This window comes from Eschrichtius robustus, chromosome 7 (assembly GCF_028021215.1).
Source record: "Eschrichtius robustus isolate mEscRob2 chromosome 7, mEscRob2.pri, whole genome shotgun sequence".
NCBI classification, from domain to species: domain Eukaryota; kingdom Metazoa; phylum Chordata; class Mammalia; order Artiodactyla; family Eschrichtiidae; genus Eschrichtius; species Eschrichtius robustus.
The window spans coordinates 83,610,868-83,627,603 of NC_090830.1; the positions used below are offsets into that span (position 1 = coordinate 83,610,868).

Genomic DNA, 16,736 nt, shown 5'->3' on the forward strand with positions numbered 1-16,736 from the left:
AAAGAGTTCTGGGGATGGATGGTGGTGATGGTTGCACAACAATGTGCATGTACTTAATGCCACTGAACTGTGTACATTGACACATGGCTAAAATAGTAGATTTTATGTTATATGTATTTTGCCACAATTTTTAAAAAGATTAGAATAGAAAGTAAGGATATAAGAATACAAAAACAATAGAGGAAATCCACTAAACCAAAAGTTGGTTCTTTAAAAAGTTCAACAAAGTTGACAAACCTTTAGCTAGAATGACCAATAAAAAAAAGAGAGAAGACTCAAATTATAAGAATCAGAAGTGAAAGAGGGGGACATTATAAAACAATATGAAAAGGATTATAAGAGAATATGATGAACAACTGTATGACAATAAATTAGATAATTTAGATGAAATGGACAAATTCTAGAAATACACAAGCTACAGAAACTGACTCAAGAAAAAATAGAAAATCAGAATAGACCCATAACAAATAAAGAGATTCAATTAGTAATAAAAAACATCTACTCACAAAAGAAAGCCCAAGCTCGGATGGCTTCACAGGTGAATTCCACCAACCATTTAAAGAAGAATTTATATTAATTCTCCACAAACTCTTCCAGAAAATAAAACAGGATGGAATACTTCCTGAATCATGGAACTGATAAATGTTATTACATGGATGAACCTTGAAAACAACACACTAAGTGAAAGAATCCGGTGACAAAAGACCACATATTATATGAATCTATTTATATGAAATGTCCAGAATAGGGAAATCTACAGAGACTGAAAGTAGATTAGTGGTTGTTAGGAGATGGGGGTTCAGAGGGTGATAGCTAAAGAGTATGAGGTTTCTTTTTGAGGTGACAAAAATGTTCTTTAATTGATTGTGGTGATGGTTGCACAGCTCTGTGAATATACTAAGAATCATCAACGTGTATATTGTAAATGGTTGAATTACAACTCATTAAAGCTGTTACCAAAAATAAGCATTTCACTTTTAAATATTATAAATGCTGAGCTCTTACATAATAGTTCATTTGAAACAAAGATTTCCACCTGTTCCTTCATTCAGGAAGACTTGTACCAAGCACCTGCTGTACTTTATGGTACCTGGGCTGGCAGAGATGAATCTAGCCCAGCACTTGCCCCTGGGGCTTGCGGTCAGGTGAGGGGTGAAGAGCATCCGATCATATTCCAGCCTGCTAAAATACTTATCTAAGTATGTGCACTCTGCATTGTGACGCAAGGGAGACAAAAATAATGCTGGCCAACAGTTACTGAGTGCTTCCTGTGTGCCAGGCATTGTGCTAAGCACTTTTCATGCATTACTTCGTTGAGTCCTCACAGCAGTCCTCTGTGTTAGCGTTCTCACTAGCCTCGTTTTACGGATGGTGACCCTCATGAAGAGTGAAGGGAGATCCTTGGGTCTGCAGGAATCCCGGATAGAATCAAGTTTGAGATGGGGCCGGAAGAGGGGCTCTACCAGCTCAAGGCAGAAACAGGCTCCACAGGCCATGGAAGTCTCAGCTTGGAGCGGTGTGGATGCTTAAGGAAACAAAGAGCACCGAGGTCCCAAGACCAGGGTTCTGCCCTCTCCTCAGCACGTCACCTTTCTGAGACTCTGTTTCTCCAACTGCAAAATGGGGCTATTACTCCTACTTCGGCCACAGAGTTAAGAGCCCTGCACAGGATAAGCGTACACACTGTGTAACCCACATAAAGGAAGGACCGTGGTTAGCACAGTGCTAGAAAGTGAGAGGCACCTAGGAGAGGGACCCTCCTACCCCTCACATTGGGAAGAGCTCTGGCCCGTCTGGGAGAGCGCAGCGCGTGCACAAATACACACGCACCTTCGCCATCCCTCCACCTCTGACTCATCATCTGTTGCCTTTGGATACTGGTCACCCTTGTCCCATCAACCTGCCAGCCCCACTCAAGCCCCTCTCCTCCTGGAAGCTTTCCCAGGCTGTCTGCCCAGCACGAGCACACCTCCTCAGAGCCCCTGAGAACCCCTGCTTATGTCTGAGCGTCACCTGCCTGCGGGGTTGAAATCTCCACTCCTCCAGTGACTGGCTTGATGGTCCAGTGTGAGACCTTCACTCACACAAAGCATCCCGTAACAGGAGGCTATTAAAAGCACTTAGCACACCGGGCAGAAGTGAGCGTTGAATGAAATGCTTGGAGAGCACTTAGCACACTGCCTGTCTCCTCCTTAAACCTGGTGGAGTTCTGCTCTGCCCTGTAGGCAGAGTGCCTGAGAGCTGACAGCCCCTGTGCTGGCGGCTCAGCTGGGGAAGGCTCACTGGGTGGGCCGTGGGCACATCTCTGAGCGCCAACCAGATCCTCACCCTCTGCCAGGATCTCCTCATGCAAAGGGCCCCTTGCTTACTGTGTATACTGAGGGTAGACAGGGCACAGGGGAGTGCGGATCTGGAGGGCAGCCCATCAGTGGGTCCGGGGTGGGTGGGCCTCTCTTGGCCAGGGCTGGGGGGAGGGCTGAGGTCACCGGCTGAATCACCGGGGTTCTTACTAGAACACAGTTCTGGGCTGGGCCTGAGATTCTGCATTTCTAACAAGCTCTGGGGCGACACTGATGCAGCTGTGGCCGGCCGTACTTGAAGTAGCCAAGGACCTGAGGCATGGCACTGTCATTTCTGAGAAGAGCGGTGATTGGCAATCGCACCTCGACCTCCCGCCGGTCCTGGAGGGACCCAGCCCTGCCCAGCCACACCCTCGGCTGCCAACATCTGGAGGTCAAGACTACACGGATTTTCTGAGTTTCCAGGATTCCATTTCCATTACACGTACAAAATAAAAGTAGTACCACGTTCTAAAAACAGTGGAAAGTATGAAAAACACAATAGGGAAAAAAAAAAATCACTGATAATCTCGTATGGTATTTAACACAACTCTTAACCTCTCTCTCCCCAGGATTCCACAGCCATGTTGGTCAGAGAGTCAGGGTCGCCTGGTGAGTGGGGTCTGCCCCCCGGAGCCCCACCCTGTCGTGGCAAAGCACTGGGTGAGAGACGGGGCTGCTCCTGAACGCCTCGGTCTCCCGACCCTCTTCCCACACCAAGGGAGCGACACCCAACCCACGGTGCCCGAGGCCTTCACCTAGACCTATCCCGGGGGGGGGCACAGGGCGCGGGCAGGGCGCCCCCTCCCCCTCAGGGGAGCAGGCTGCAGAGGAGGCAGAGGCGGGGCCTGGGGGAGGGGGCGCACATCTGGATCCCTGGCCCAGAGCCCACATTCCTTCCCCGTGAGCGGGAGGCGGCGGGCTCTCGGGAGAGCTGTGAAGACGCTGCTGGCCCCCTCCTGCCCCACGGTAACAGGACCCACCTCGGCAGGACGACTGGGGGGACTCCAAGGCCCAGAACCTCATTCTGGGGTCCCCCACCCAGATTGCTGACCGGCCAGTGCAGCACCAAGCTGGGGGCTCTGTCCCGTCCATACCAGCCAGCCTACCTCAGAAAAACCAGAGGGGACAAAAAGGTGGCCACCAGCAGCCACGGGCCAGGCGCTCGCCGAAGGGGCCCTGGGGGGACTACTCCACCTGCTCTACCCACGGAGGCCGGGCCACAGGTCAGCAGGGGCCCTGAGCCCCACCGGGGCCGGGCTGCCTTACCTGGGGGCAGTCCTTGATGTAGTGTCCTTTGTTGAAGCACAGGTGGCACAGGTAGTTGGGCGGGGGCCGCTTGCTGGGCTTGCGGGTCTCAGAGGTGAGGGTCAGCTCGGAGAAGTGCTCGGTGAGGGAGCTGAGGCCGTCGGCGATGTTGTTGAGGGAGCCGTAGGGCGAGGCGCTCTTGTACACGCTGCTGCTCAGTGCCTGCAGGGGACAGAGGCTGTGAGGGCTCTGGAGGCGTGGCCCCTTGTGCCGCTCTGGCCTCCTGGGAACTTCCACAGGCCCGTACACACACACGCACACGCGCGCACACACACACACATGAATTCATAGTGACCCTTCAGCCGCCTGCGGGCTCCAGCTTCCTGGAGGCTGCATTCAAGTCCTACCTCTAGCTGTGCATCCAAGGACAAGCCGGTTAACCACTCGGGGCCTCAGTGGCCCCATCCGGTAAATGGGAATAATGATAGCTACCTCCAAGGGTTTCTATGAGGCTAACGTGAGGCCAAGAATGTAAAGCCCTTTATTTCCTGCCGGGCGCTGAGGAAGCACTCAGTATATGGTGATGGTAATGACGATGATCATTAGTGCTCTACACACTGCCAGGGGTAAGACGTACGGCAGAAAGCAACCTGTTAGAGCTGGGGCTCTGCCACGTCCTAGTGGGGTGACTTGAGATATCAGCTCACAGCATTGTTTCCATCATACAGAAGAGGAGACTGAAGTCCAGCATTTCATCTGGTCTCCTGCAGCCCGAGGCCTGTGCACACTGTGTTCCGGGGAGCCCTCGTCCCGGCCCAGGCCAGCTCTCTGGAAGCCCGGGGAGGAAGTGGCCCACCTCTCTCACCTCTCCCACCTCCAGTTGACAGGAACCAGATGTCTTGCCTGGCTTCAAAGCAGACGCGGCCCAGGCCCCCTCCTGGTGTATACAGCTTCTATTTATAGGAGTCACGGGCTCTGGGCGGCCGGGCACACTGGAATTTAGCAAAGGTGGGGCCTGCGGTGAGGCTGGCAGGGAATGGCCATGGGCCCCTCTCCTGGGACCAGGCCAAAGCTGGAAAGAGGCAGCTTCCCCAGGAGGCTGATGACATACCTGGGCACGGGGCTTGGGCACACCTGGCCCCAGCTAAGGTGCCCAAGAACCCCAGCAGTGAACTACAGACCTTGGGGAGCCTTGTTGGAGAGACAACACAGCCTTGTTCTTGGGGGTCCCCAGGCTCACAGGGGAGGAGAGCCACCGAGAGGAAGTTGCCTCAGGCTCCCTTACAAAGATGGGACAGAAGGAGCCCGGGGTAGGGACAGTGCTTTCTGTGTCCCCTCAGTGTGGGAAGGGAGGGAGGTGAGCTGAGAGCTGGCCCCAGGGGATCAGACACCCCTCGTCCAACCAGGACAGATCCCACCCCTCGCACATGTACGCCTCTGGGGGTCTGGCACTCCTCCCTAGAGGACACAGCCCTCACTCTTCTTGGCTCCCTGGACACCCTGCTATGTGACCCTGGGCCAGCCCTTTCCCTCTCTGGGCCTCTGTTCTCTCCCATGCAGGTTTGGACCACAGCCTGGGATCTGGAAGGAAAGACAGAGACACCACATCCAGGGCAGCCAGGCCCAACACACAGTCAGTCTGCAGTGACTGGGCAATGAACTCAAAGGGTCCTAATGACCATCTCTGCTCTTGCCACTGCCCAGGGCTACTGTGGAAGATCCCACACAAACCTGCATCAAGTCTGAGGGCAACTCTCCAGCTCTTAGATAGCCCCAGATGGTCCATCCTGAAAGGCAGAGGGTCCCCCATCCCTGGAGGCATGCGAGCCAAGACTGGACAACCTTAAAGGATGTGGGGAGGGTCCCAAAGGAAGTGGGATTAGATGATAATAGTAACATATACTGAGCACTCTAATGTCCCTGGTGCTGGAAACGTTACACGTGTTAAGATAGCTGACGCTCACCACAGCCCTATGTCACTGTCCCCATTTTACAGATTAGATGAGTGTGTCCAGCCTTGTATTGAATGGCCTGGGACACTTTTAACAAATACAGTTTTCTGGGCCCCACCTCAGACCTACCAAAGCAGCCACCTAGGAATGAGGGCCCAAAATCTACTGCATTGTTTCATTGCAGTAAAATATACATTACATAAAACCTACCCTTTTAACAATTTTTAAGTGCGCCGTTCAGTGGCATTAAGTACAGTCACATCCTTTATCGTACAAGCCTCACCACAATCCATCTCCAGAAATTTTTCATTATTCCAAACTGAAACTCTGTCCCTGTTAAACACTAACTCCCCGAAGCCCAAGTCTGCATTTTAAAGCTCCCCTGGGGCAGCTCAGGTACAGCCTGTCCAGCCCTACCTGGCCTTGGGAGCACCTGGACTTTCCAACTATCAAGGTCTCTCCTTAGCTTGTCTCTAGACCTCTCCCCACCAGAACTGGTCTGGGGGAGGGCAGTATCGCCCCAGGCTCCTAGAGAAAAGTTCATCCAAACAAGAAACTTGAAGCTCCAAATGGTGTGACTCACCCGCATGGCTGGGAAACGCAATTTCACAAATAACAACCCTCTTATTTTTTTTCTCTTTTCTTTTCTTTTTTTTTTTCTGGATAAGATTTAAGCAAGTCCACAGGAATCAGGGCTGTTTTGGCAGCAACTTGTCAAGAGGAAGGGGAAGTTTGGTGGGTGCCAGAAGAGCACTAATTACACCCTGAAAAAACCTCTCCCCCATCTTGTGGCCACACACCCCTGCCCACGGGTGGCCCCGTGGGTATCCCTGGGCAGCCAGAGGCCTCCGAGCAGGCTGTCCTCTCCCCGGCAGCTTGACATCCCCCCCATAGCCTCAGATGGGGCACAGCTTTGCCCCTCAGGAGGGTCACACAGGCAGCTGCGGGTCAGAGAAGCGAAGCCAGAGCTCCCCTCATCGCCGACCTGTGTGCTCTGGCCTGGCCGTCACGGGCACTCCAGCTCCCTTCCCCCGGCCACCATTCAAGACGACACCACGAAAGGACGAAAGGCGGAACAGTCAACTGACCCAACCTCACTCTCAAGTTACAATGGAGAAACTGAGGTCCAGCGAGGCCCGGGGGCACAGACCAGAGCACACAGCCAGGCCTAAGGGCCAGGAGTCCTGCTTGCCGGCCGGCTGGACGGGCAGGTGGGGCAGCAAGCTGTTTCCTCTCCGAAGCCCCGAGGAGCTTGGGCCATCGAGGTGAAAGGCAAGTTGGTCTCTCGGACATTTCCACGGCCTGTGGGGACTGGCCAGAGCAGAGGCCAGGACACACAGAGCTCCCTCCCTCTGTCTGTGGAGCCGGGGCCCTGGCCTTTTGGGTTTCCCACGTGTAAAATGTAACATGGCCCAGGGAAGGAGGGCAAACTTGATGATCCCTGCCAGCCTGCTTCTTCAAGGTCCAGACTCCAGGTACTGAAAGATGCCCCCAGAGCCTGGTCCACAGAGGGCACTTCATCCACGAGGGCACCACCTCTCCCAAGTCCTGCCGTCTGTAGCTGGAGGGCAAGGCTGGGCAGGGCTCCCCTTCATCAGTCAGCCCCTAACTCTGCAACAACGAGGCTACTCCCCTTAGTGTCCCACCAGCAACCGCTCTTTTCCCTCCAGGCCTGCACTTGCTGTCCACCCCTGGGATGCCCACTCTGGATCCAAACCCCTCCAGGACCGGGCTCTTGACCATGGCTCTAACTCTAGTGGTGTGGCCTTGAACCCACCCCTTCTTCTTGCTCAGGCCTGGGCTCCAAGGGACGGTGTGAAAAGCACAGGTTCAGGTGCTACTGAGGCCCCACTGGCCACAGAGTCCCCAGCCCCCTCCAGGGGCCTCCCGACCTCCCGGCCATAGCCCTGTGCTATAGGCTGGGGTGGGGACCACCCTGTGACTCCCCTGCCCTTGCCTGAAGGGGCTCTGATGTCTCTCTCTAATCTCTTTACATGGTGATACCTCCTCATCTCTCCACAAGGCTGGACATCCCCGAAGGCAAAGATTCTGCAACCCTCCGTTGCCCCAGAGACCAGACTGTTTCTACTGTTCGCTACGCCCATGACTGTCCTGTGTGCAATAATCACAGGCGGGAAGGGAGCTCCACTTGACAGATGAGGGTATGGATGCCCCAACACCTTGAAGGATTTAGGTCAGGGTCTCTGAGCTCCCACGGACTAAGTCGGAGGGTGATCTCACCTCAGATTTAGCTGCTCTGGGCAGTGGTTGTGGGCAGCCCCACTAGTGTGTGGCTCTGGGTTATCTGGGCCCAGATCACCAGCCTGGGGGAAGAAACCACCCCTCCTTCCCCCCTGGGTCAGTGACCCCAGCAGCTAGTAGGAAGCGTGGGATCCTTATGCCACATGTGGGGAACAAAGCATCAGATTCCTGTCCATTGCTGGAACTCCTCCAAGGTTCTGGCTTGGCTGTTGGAGAAAGTTAGATGGGAAGATACTATAGTTTATTCTCATCCTACTTGTGTTAGATACTTGACTGGATCCTTTCCCTTTCTTAGTCTCATCCCTGGCAAGAACACTGTTTGGATGGGCCTTATTGGTCCTATTTTATAGAACTGGAAACTGAGGCTCAGCGAGGCTGAGTAACTTGCCCAAGGAAACACAGCCAGCACGTGGCTAAGAGGACAGTCACACCCAGATCTGCTGGCCTGTTATATTTCAGCCCCCGAATGGCCTCCAAGGCTTGGCTCCCCCTACAGGAAGGGGACCCAGCGTAAAACACCTGGCGGGGACCATCCTCCTTGGCACAGAGGCCCTGTGACACCACATGGCCAAGCCCCTCAGCCCTGGCAAGGTGAGGCACCAGCTTCTCTGGGCTGCTTGCGGGGCTTGGGCCCCGGGGTTGGTGGTTCTGTTGAGGGGTTTGGGATACACAAGTGGAGATTTCCAGGGCCGACTCAACCTGACAAGCTGTGCTCCCCCTTGGCTGCCTCCCCAGGACAGAAACAGGGCACAGTGGGAGGGGGGGAGGCAGGAGTTAGGGCAGGTGGGCAGAAGCTTCCGAGGGCAGCCCAGAGGGAGAAGCGGTAGGTGCAAGAAGAGAAGAGGGTCAGCAGGCAGAGGCGGGAGCAGCACAGCAGGGAAGGTCATGGCAGTGGCAGTGGGCAGCGTCCAAGGAGGTCTGTCCAAAGCAAATGCTGAGTCCTGCTGCCCCTGGGCCTGAGACGGCCCTGGAGGAGGAATTCTCTGGTCCTAGTCCTCAGCTCTGTGGGGGCTCTTTCATCAGCTGAACAACTGCTTTCTTATCCCCAAAAGCCACCCCCATACACACACACAGACACGCACACGCGCGCACACACATGCACACACATACACACCCACACTCCTCTCTTTGGGACAAGAAACCATTCATCTCACAAATGAGTCTACCCCTTCTCCAAAGAGATCTGCACTTCTTCTACCCGCTGGGGTCTATCTGGGGCTCCGGCCCGCAGGGTCAAACACAAACACATCCTATACACACAAGCAGGGGCGGATGTGGGCTGGGCGCAGGGACAGAAGGAGACAGCCATTGTCAAGGCTGGAGCTGGCCAATGGGAAAGTGAAGCCACACCTGGACCGAGGGTTTCCCTAGCCACAGTCAGACCCCAGCTCTGCTCCTGTTTCCAAGGTCCAAAGCTGACCTGTGGGCCAAGAAGGTGGCAGGGTCGACCGTGAGAGAGGCGGCAATCCCCCCACTCGGGACCCCCAAGGGCACCATTGCCTCCTAGAGTCCCATTCACCCGGGGCGTGCAACACACAATTCCCCCGGACACAGCCAGAGCTTGATGAGAGATTCAAATTTAAATAAGCAGGCTGTGTTCTTCTTGGTAGGGGGAGTTGGGAGAGAGAAATGGGGAAAGAAAGGACCAGGGGATGGAGGAGCACAGTGGCAGCAGGACAGAGCAGAACAGACACAGGGGAGGCTCCCCGTCCCCACTCAGTCCCTCCTGCTCCCCCCCAGGTCATCACTCACTTGGTAGGTGTTCACGTTTCACAACCATGTGCCTGCTGCCCAGCTAGAGCATAAGCACTGGGGACCAGGCTGCCTCTCGCTTCCAGAATATACTCACTAAATCAAAGCAGAAAGCATGGATCCAAGAACTAGAGGACTAGAGGTCCCTAAGATTTAGCCAGTCTGGGGTACCACTGAGGCTTGCAGCTTCTACAGTAGGGGGCCTGGATTTGGGATCCACTGTTGACATGATCCCCTTGAAATTACATGCAAATGTGAGTTCTGCGTGTGCATGTACTTGTGTGCTATGTGCATGGCGCTGAGGAGAGGAATTCGAGCTGCTTTCAGATTCTCAGAGAGGTCCATAGCCAAAGAAGGTCAAGAACTGTTAGCACACCTAAGCTTCTGCTGGGACCCAATCTCTAGGGATAGGGTTTCATGACTCCCAATTCAGCTCTTTAAAACTTATCAAGCAATCCATAAACACTTCTTCTGTGCAATAAAACAAGAGGTTAAGAGACTGAGGAAAGCATTCACAATAGTCACAAGTCTGGGGAAGGAAGAGGAGGAGAGAGTCCAAGTCATCCATCCACCCATTCACCTAGTGAATGTTAACTGAGCACCTAGTCTGTCCCAGGCACTGACTAAGCATCGGATGCTGTGATTACGAAATGGAAAAAGGCAGGATTCCTATTCTCAGAGTGTTGAAATGTAGCTATGGAGACAGACACATATGGTACATGTTTCACAGAAATACCGATTGTTAAGACATGCTTTACCAGAAGGATGTACCACTCATCTGTCATGGGACATGGAAGCTGGAGGGAGGTGTGCTCGCCATGACAGTGAGGTAAAGTCTTCAGAGAAGAGACATCCACCGGTGCCATAAAGAAGTAAGTTGGAATCTGTCAGTTATACAGGGACAGTCAATAGCATTAGAAGCAGTAGAAGCAACAGCAAGTGCAAAAGCTTAGAGGAATGGGAGCGCTTGGTGTTTTCAGAAACCTCAAGTGGACCAGTATGGCCAGAGAAGGACAGAATAAAGATTATACAACACCTGGGACTTCCCTGGTGGTCCGGTGGTTAAGAATCTGCCTTCCAATGTAGGGGATGTGGGTTCGATCCCTGGTCAGGGAACTAAGATCCCACATGCCACGGGGCAACTAAGCCTGCACATGCCACGACTACTGAGCCCACGCACCACAACTAGAGAGAAGCCCATGCGCCACAACTAGAGAGAAGCCCGAGGACCACAACGAAGAGCCCGCATACTGCAACAAAAGATCCCACGTGCCGCAACTAAGACCTGACACAGCCAAAAATAAACAAATTAAAAAAAAAAAGATTATACATCACCACCATACACACATACACATACACACACACACACACACACACATACATGACAGACCAAGCATCCTGAGACGTCCCTAACTCTATCTTCCTCCTCTTGAAGAGCCTTAGTTTCCTCATCTGCACAATGGGTTTGCGGCACGCAGTGGATGCTATGAGACAGGAGTGCTAGGAAGTGCTCACTGTCCATCTCCTTTGCCTCTCCCAAGCCAGGCCACCCTTGGACTCACATCCCACAGAGCCCCATCCTGGAGCAAGGACATGACAGGAAACCCAGAACCCATGACCAATGCCTACCACTCCTCAGAAGGTTTGAGATCGGGGACAAAACATCCAAGACACTGAGGCTTGACAGAACACCCTGGTTACTGCTTGCCCTGCACTGGCGTCCAGTGAATGATCCAGGCGAAAGCCAACCGCACCAGCTGGACGAGCCACAGAGATGACTGTAGGTGGGATGGAGAAGACTGCTAGATCTAGCTCTGCCACTGTCTTGCTGGGTGACTTGCCAGGCCTGTTTTCTCTTCTGTAAAATGGGAGCCACGAAGAAAAAGATGCCAAGAATAAAGCACCACCAAGAGTAAGAGATGCTGCTCAAGGGCCATCTTCTCCACAGGGCCCTTCTCTTGGTGCTGACAGAGCCTGGCTCTCTGCCGCTGCTAATTCCTTATTACTAATGCTGCCTGCTTCCCTCCCTCCCACCTGACTCAGACGGTCCACGAGGTGTGGTCTCCCCTCTGAGTCTAGGCCCGCCCAGCCAATTTAATTTGATGGAGGGAGGGTCAGACCACCTCAGCCAACAGGCCCACGAACGATGGTCCCCCTTGCCTGACTCAGAGCTCAGCTTTCCAGGGCTGGCCAGAGGGAGCTGGGCATCCTCCCAAGCTCCCAGCTGGGTTGGAATGGCCATTCCTCCCAGGCCCTGGGGCTGCCCCCCACCACCCCACACAGACCACAAAGGCTGCTGGGAACAAATTTCAGTTCCTGAAGCCCACTCAGCCCCAGCGAGGCAAACTCCCACCCTCGAGCAGATATGTGGCTTTGTTCTACACTTCCAGGCAGCCTCTCAGCTCAGCCGCACCTGGGGAGAGCACAGTCCCTAATACCTGGGAACCTTTTAAAGCAGGACACTGCGGTCACCCCTGTATGGGTTCTAACAGCCCTGTGTGTGCCGGAGCCTGAAGCCCTGTCTGGTAAGCCTCATGAGACCCTTGCTGCTGTTCTCAAATCTCCAATGAGACCAGAGCTGCAAAGAGGAGGGTGTCCTCAGTGCTACAGAAGATAGTACTGGGACCCAGGAGGGCAACTGGGTTAACAGCTCCAGGAAGAGCCTCCTACGGTTTGAGGAAAGAGGTCTGCTTTGACAGAGCATTCTCTGAGCCTGGAGATGTTCAGAAGAACACTGGCATGTGTTCTGTGCCAAAAATGTAATCCAGTCAAACAGGTATGCAAAATGTTGAGTTGAAGAAGAAAGCTTAGCAGGTTTTGTACTGCAGGACTTCTCAGAGCCTTTACTGTGTTAGCATGGTGCGTTTCCAAAGGAAGGACAGTACGCTATGCTTCCCAAATGTATTTGACCCCAAAGCCCTTCCCACAACCTCCACAAAGTATCACTTGACAGTAGGGCCACATCTTCAAGCCACATCTGGCCCTGGAGGAAGAGGGAAAGAAAACAGTTGCCTTAAGCATCTGACCTGGAGTGGGATAGCTACATCTCCTTTGAGGGGGTACAGGGACTACCCGGGAGGGGCTCTCGGCATCCCTCTGAGGTTCCTGAGAGCTAATGCTCAACATGGGGTAACTCTACTTTTCTGGAGGTGGAGTCCCACAGTCCCCACACTGCTGTGAATTTAAATTCCAAACAAAGCCTGGCAGGGAAGACCCCCCCCCCGCCCATGCCACCCACCCCCCACTCCCTCTAAGATCTGGCTTCCTCGGATACTTGGAGAGAGACAGGAAGGGCTCAGCCAAAGGCCTCACAGGTTTCCCTCCAAAGACATATAGTTGTTGCCACAGATCAGGGGTTGAAAGAGGGGTTCACAGGGCCCGGTTTCTAGACCCAGAGGCCTTTTAAAAAACTGCGCAGAGTACTTGTGTGTGCTTTGGCCTGGCAGCCTTACCACAAACTGAGACGCCAAGGAGTCCGCACAAGCATCCAAGCCGCATCCTGGTGTCTGCTCCTGCACTTTGCCCATGAACTCTGCCATCTCCCTCTCTGCTCCCAGGGCCAGTGTTCCACTCAGAACCCTTGGCTTATCTTCAGCTTCCAGAGCTGAGGTTCCGGGGCACAATGGGCTTCTGTGCCCCCATGTCCTCACACCTCCCCCTGCCCAAAGCCCAGCTGCATTCATGGTGTTTTGCTATTGTGGTGGGAGCAGCCTGGGGTGGTGCGGGAGGGGGTGGGCCCTTGGCACAGGGACCGGTGCAGACAGGCCGTGGTCAGCGGTCAGCATGCAAGTCACATCCGCAGGCACTACCACCAGGCCTGCCAGGCTTTGCACAGAATGGCGACGCTCCTGGGCCCCTGGGTCCCTTCGTAGAGTCTCCTCCAGCCCACACACGACTTGCTTCCTGTCCAACAAGCCCCTTGGTGGCATTCAGGTGGGGGGTATTTTTTCTTGTCTTCTCAACCAGTTGCTATTTTGGAGCCATATTAGGTCACCAGCTAAGCCCTGGACACAGGAAAGGCCTGTCCCCAGGAGCACAGCTGGGGCTTCAAGAGGGTTTAGGAGGCAAAGCGGGTGGGGGGTGAGAGCGAGTGAGTCTGAAGCCAAGAGAGTCTTCCGGAAGTCAACAGGCACAGTCCTCCAGCCCCTGCAAGGAAGCCACTGGCCCATGAGCATAGAAGAAGCCCCTCTTACCTCCCTAACCCAGCCTGTCTGTAGGCACATCCTCTCCTGTACAGCTCTCAAATCCCACACACATCCCCCTGGGGGAGAGCAGAGACTACATTTTACAGATAGGTAAACTGAGACCCAGACAGAGACGAGGGTTCCTCCAAAGTCAGACCATGAGAGACTTTTTTCCACCACTGCTCTAGATAACCTTTACCAGCTCCTTCTACAGTGGCCCCAGCAAAGGAATGTGCCTCTTTATGAGGACATCGAGGTAAACAGCAGTGAAGTGACAGAAGGCAGGTCTCACTGAGACTTGGGTGGGATCCTGGATGCCAGAAATTTCCAAGAGGAGGCACAACAGCCTACCCTCACAGGGGACTCCTGATGGCCCCAAACTCCCAGGCCATCTTAGCAGAGACCCACATGGTGGAACAAGGCCATCTTAGCAGAGACCCACATGGTGGGAGCAGAGGGAAGCCAGTAGAGGCTGATTAGGGGACGGACTCTCACTTGACCTGTGAGTCATGGTCACCCTCCTGCCTTTGGGCTCCCACAGGACCCCCATGAAACCACCCACCCTTCACATGGGTCTGTCTTCTAATCTGGGGCCCCCACGAGACTCTGGCGGAATCCCCAGGGGGCCACATGGAGCTCAACAAATGTTTGGTAAGAGAACAAACAACTGACAAGACCCAGGCACCGTCCTCCAAAGCCCTTGGTCACAGAAGCCATTCCCTGAAGAGGCGGCAAAGTCCCTCACAAGAAAGAACGATTCCCAGCCAAGAACAATTCCTCACGTGGAGAGAGTGCTTTACAGTTTACAAAGAGCTCTGGCATACAAATGCTCTCGCCTGGCACCAAAGAGTGCTTTCCAGACTCATCTCCCCCAGCTATGCTTGACTAGCCCAACACAGGTCAACCAGCCTTCTCTCTGCTGCCTGCCATTGGCCCATCTCTAGGCCTCAGGCCAGCGATTTACATGTCCATGTCTCCCCTAGTCAATAATGGCAGAGGGGAACACATTATGGGGCCAGAAAGGGCGACCCTCTGTCTTCCCCACCTCCATCCCCAGCACACTGGTGTATACACAGGCCTTCTCCCACAAACTGTCAAGTATTCTGACTCTCCTGAAACTAATTCGTGTGCCCAGGTCTAGAAGGAAAGTTCCCCTCGTGTGTGTCCTCTGCCCTGCCCCTTCCCCCTGCACTTTTGCAGAGAGAGCTGCCAGAAGGAGAGTGACTGAAGGCCACAGAAGGGTGTCTGCAGTTCCCAAATGAGGCAGGAGTAAGTGGGAGTGGGGCCCGGGAGGAGTCCAGCTGAAGCCAGAGAGGGTGGTATTCGGGAAGGCTCTGAAGACCTCTCAAAGGGGCTGGGAGGTCCCGGCAATCTGTATTTATCTAGCTGGGGGAAGATGCACTGCCCCTCGGATTCTGTAACTGAATCCACCCAACAGGCAGACTTTGCAACGGCAGCCGGCCCAGATTTCTGGAGAAGGCACTGGGCAGCTGGAACCTCTCCCCCTATCTAGCCCCCCTCCCAAGAGCTGAAGAGGATTTCCCTTTCATTTCCTTCCAGGCTGGGAGGGCGGGGGACAGCGCAGTCTGTGGGGTCAGGCCCTCAAAAACCACTTCCTATGTGGCTGGGGGAGGGCGAGCGGTTGGAGGATGTATCTGGGGGTCCCTGTGTGAGAAGAGCAGAAAAATTCTCCGGGCTAGTCACTGCTCTCCAGTGTGCCCTTCGGATCGGGAACCGCCGAAGTCGGAGGAGAAAAGATTTTAGGCCCCTCCAGAGGAACTCGGAGCAGAATCTACACTCTCCGTCCCAGCCAGCGGTGGCCGAGAGGGGGATGGGTTTGGGCGTGGGAAGGACACTTGGAAGGGGCTCCCTGCACAGGCCGCGCCCCGGCTGTCTGGAGAGAATCCGGAACCCACCCTCCCAGCCGGGCCCCCCCAGTCCCCTTGGAGCAGGGCGCCCCGGGCTGGAAGAGAGGGCAGGAGGGCCCCGCCCGCGCCTGAGCAGCTCCGGGCCGGGCTCAGCGGGGAGGTGACGCGCTCCCGGCGCCCCGGGGACTTCGGGCGGCGAGTTTGGCAGAGCTAAGCGAAGCCAAGCCAAGCAGGGCCGGGCAATACGGAGCCGGGCCGGGGCCAGGCCAGGAAGAGCCGGGCAGATACGAAAAGGCCCGGCAAGGTCGACTGAGGGCGGGGGCGCGCAGGGGCACCCACCTCTCCGCGCTGCAGCTGGAAGAAGCTGTTGAGATAGCTGGAGTGCAGGGGCGAGCCCAGCTGCTCTGGGCGGCCCTTGCCGAAGGCCAGCTCTGGGGGCGCGGCACCAGCGGGCGGCTCGGGCCGGAAGGCATCGAAGGCGCTCGCCTGGTGCGTGTCCTGCAGCGACAGGTAGACCCAGTTGAGCAGCTGGGCCGGCTGGTACACCGAGGCGGCGCTCGTGTCGATGGCCGACAGCAGGCTCATTTTGCGGCGGCGGTGCCGGCCCACCCCCCGGCCGCCCGCTCGCGCCCCCCCGGAGCGGAGGGGCGGGCACCGGGGAGCCTGCGCCCACTGCCGCCGCCCGAGCCCCGACGGCGATCGCCTGCACCCCGCGCTCAGCCCACAGCCGCCGCCGTTGCCGCCGCCTCCCCCCAACTGCAGCCGCAGAGCGCGCGGGCGGAGGAAGGAGGCAGCGAAAGTTGGGCAGGAAACTTTTGGGCCCGCCCCCTCCGAGCCGCCCGCCCCGCCCCGCCCCACGAACCGCTATCTGCCTCAATTCTGACCACTTCAGCGGCCGCTCCCGGGGTGGGGTTCCCAGAGGCCCCGCCCCTCCTGGAGCCGTCCTCGCTCTCCATTGGCTGTCTCATTGAATATAGAGTGATGGGGGCGGGGTGAGCGGGGAAAGAGAGCTCATCTACATATGTAGCACGGTGCGGGCCCGCCCATGGGCGGCCCCCTCGCAGGCCCCGCCCCCTCCGTGCGGCCAACCCAGCTCCCCCACCCTACAGGAGCTCAGTGCTGCCCGGGCCT

The 16,736-nt window shown here is 55.5% G+C and overlaps 1 protein-coding gene across 2 annotated transcripts in view; it reads right to left on the reverse strand.

The window, feature by feature from the left end:
* The window catches only part of ZCCHC24 (zinc finger CCHC-type containing 24), a 62,499-nt gene extending 46,124 nt beyond the window's left edge, over positions 1-16,375 (reverse strand). The window contains exons 1-2 of one of the 2 annotated variants that reach the window (XM_068547975.1): positions 15,945-16,372; positions 3,609-3,809 (exon numbers count right to left, since the gene is read on the reverse strand). In XM_068547975.1, the coding sequence (XP_068404076.1) occupies positions 3,609-3,809; positions 15,945-16,190 (447 nt within the window). In that variant the 5' untranslated portion in view covers positions 16,191-16,372. Of the gene's footprint in view, positions 1-3,608; positions 3,810-15,944 lie in introns of both variants that reach the window. The other variant, XM_068547976.1, reaches the window with a different exon arrangement.
* Positions 16,376-16,736: the final 361 nt, after the last annotated feature.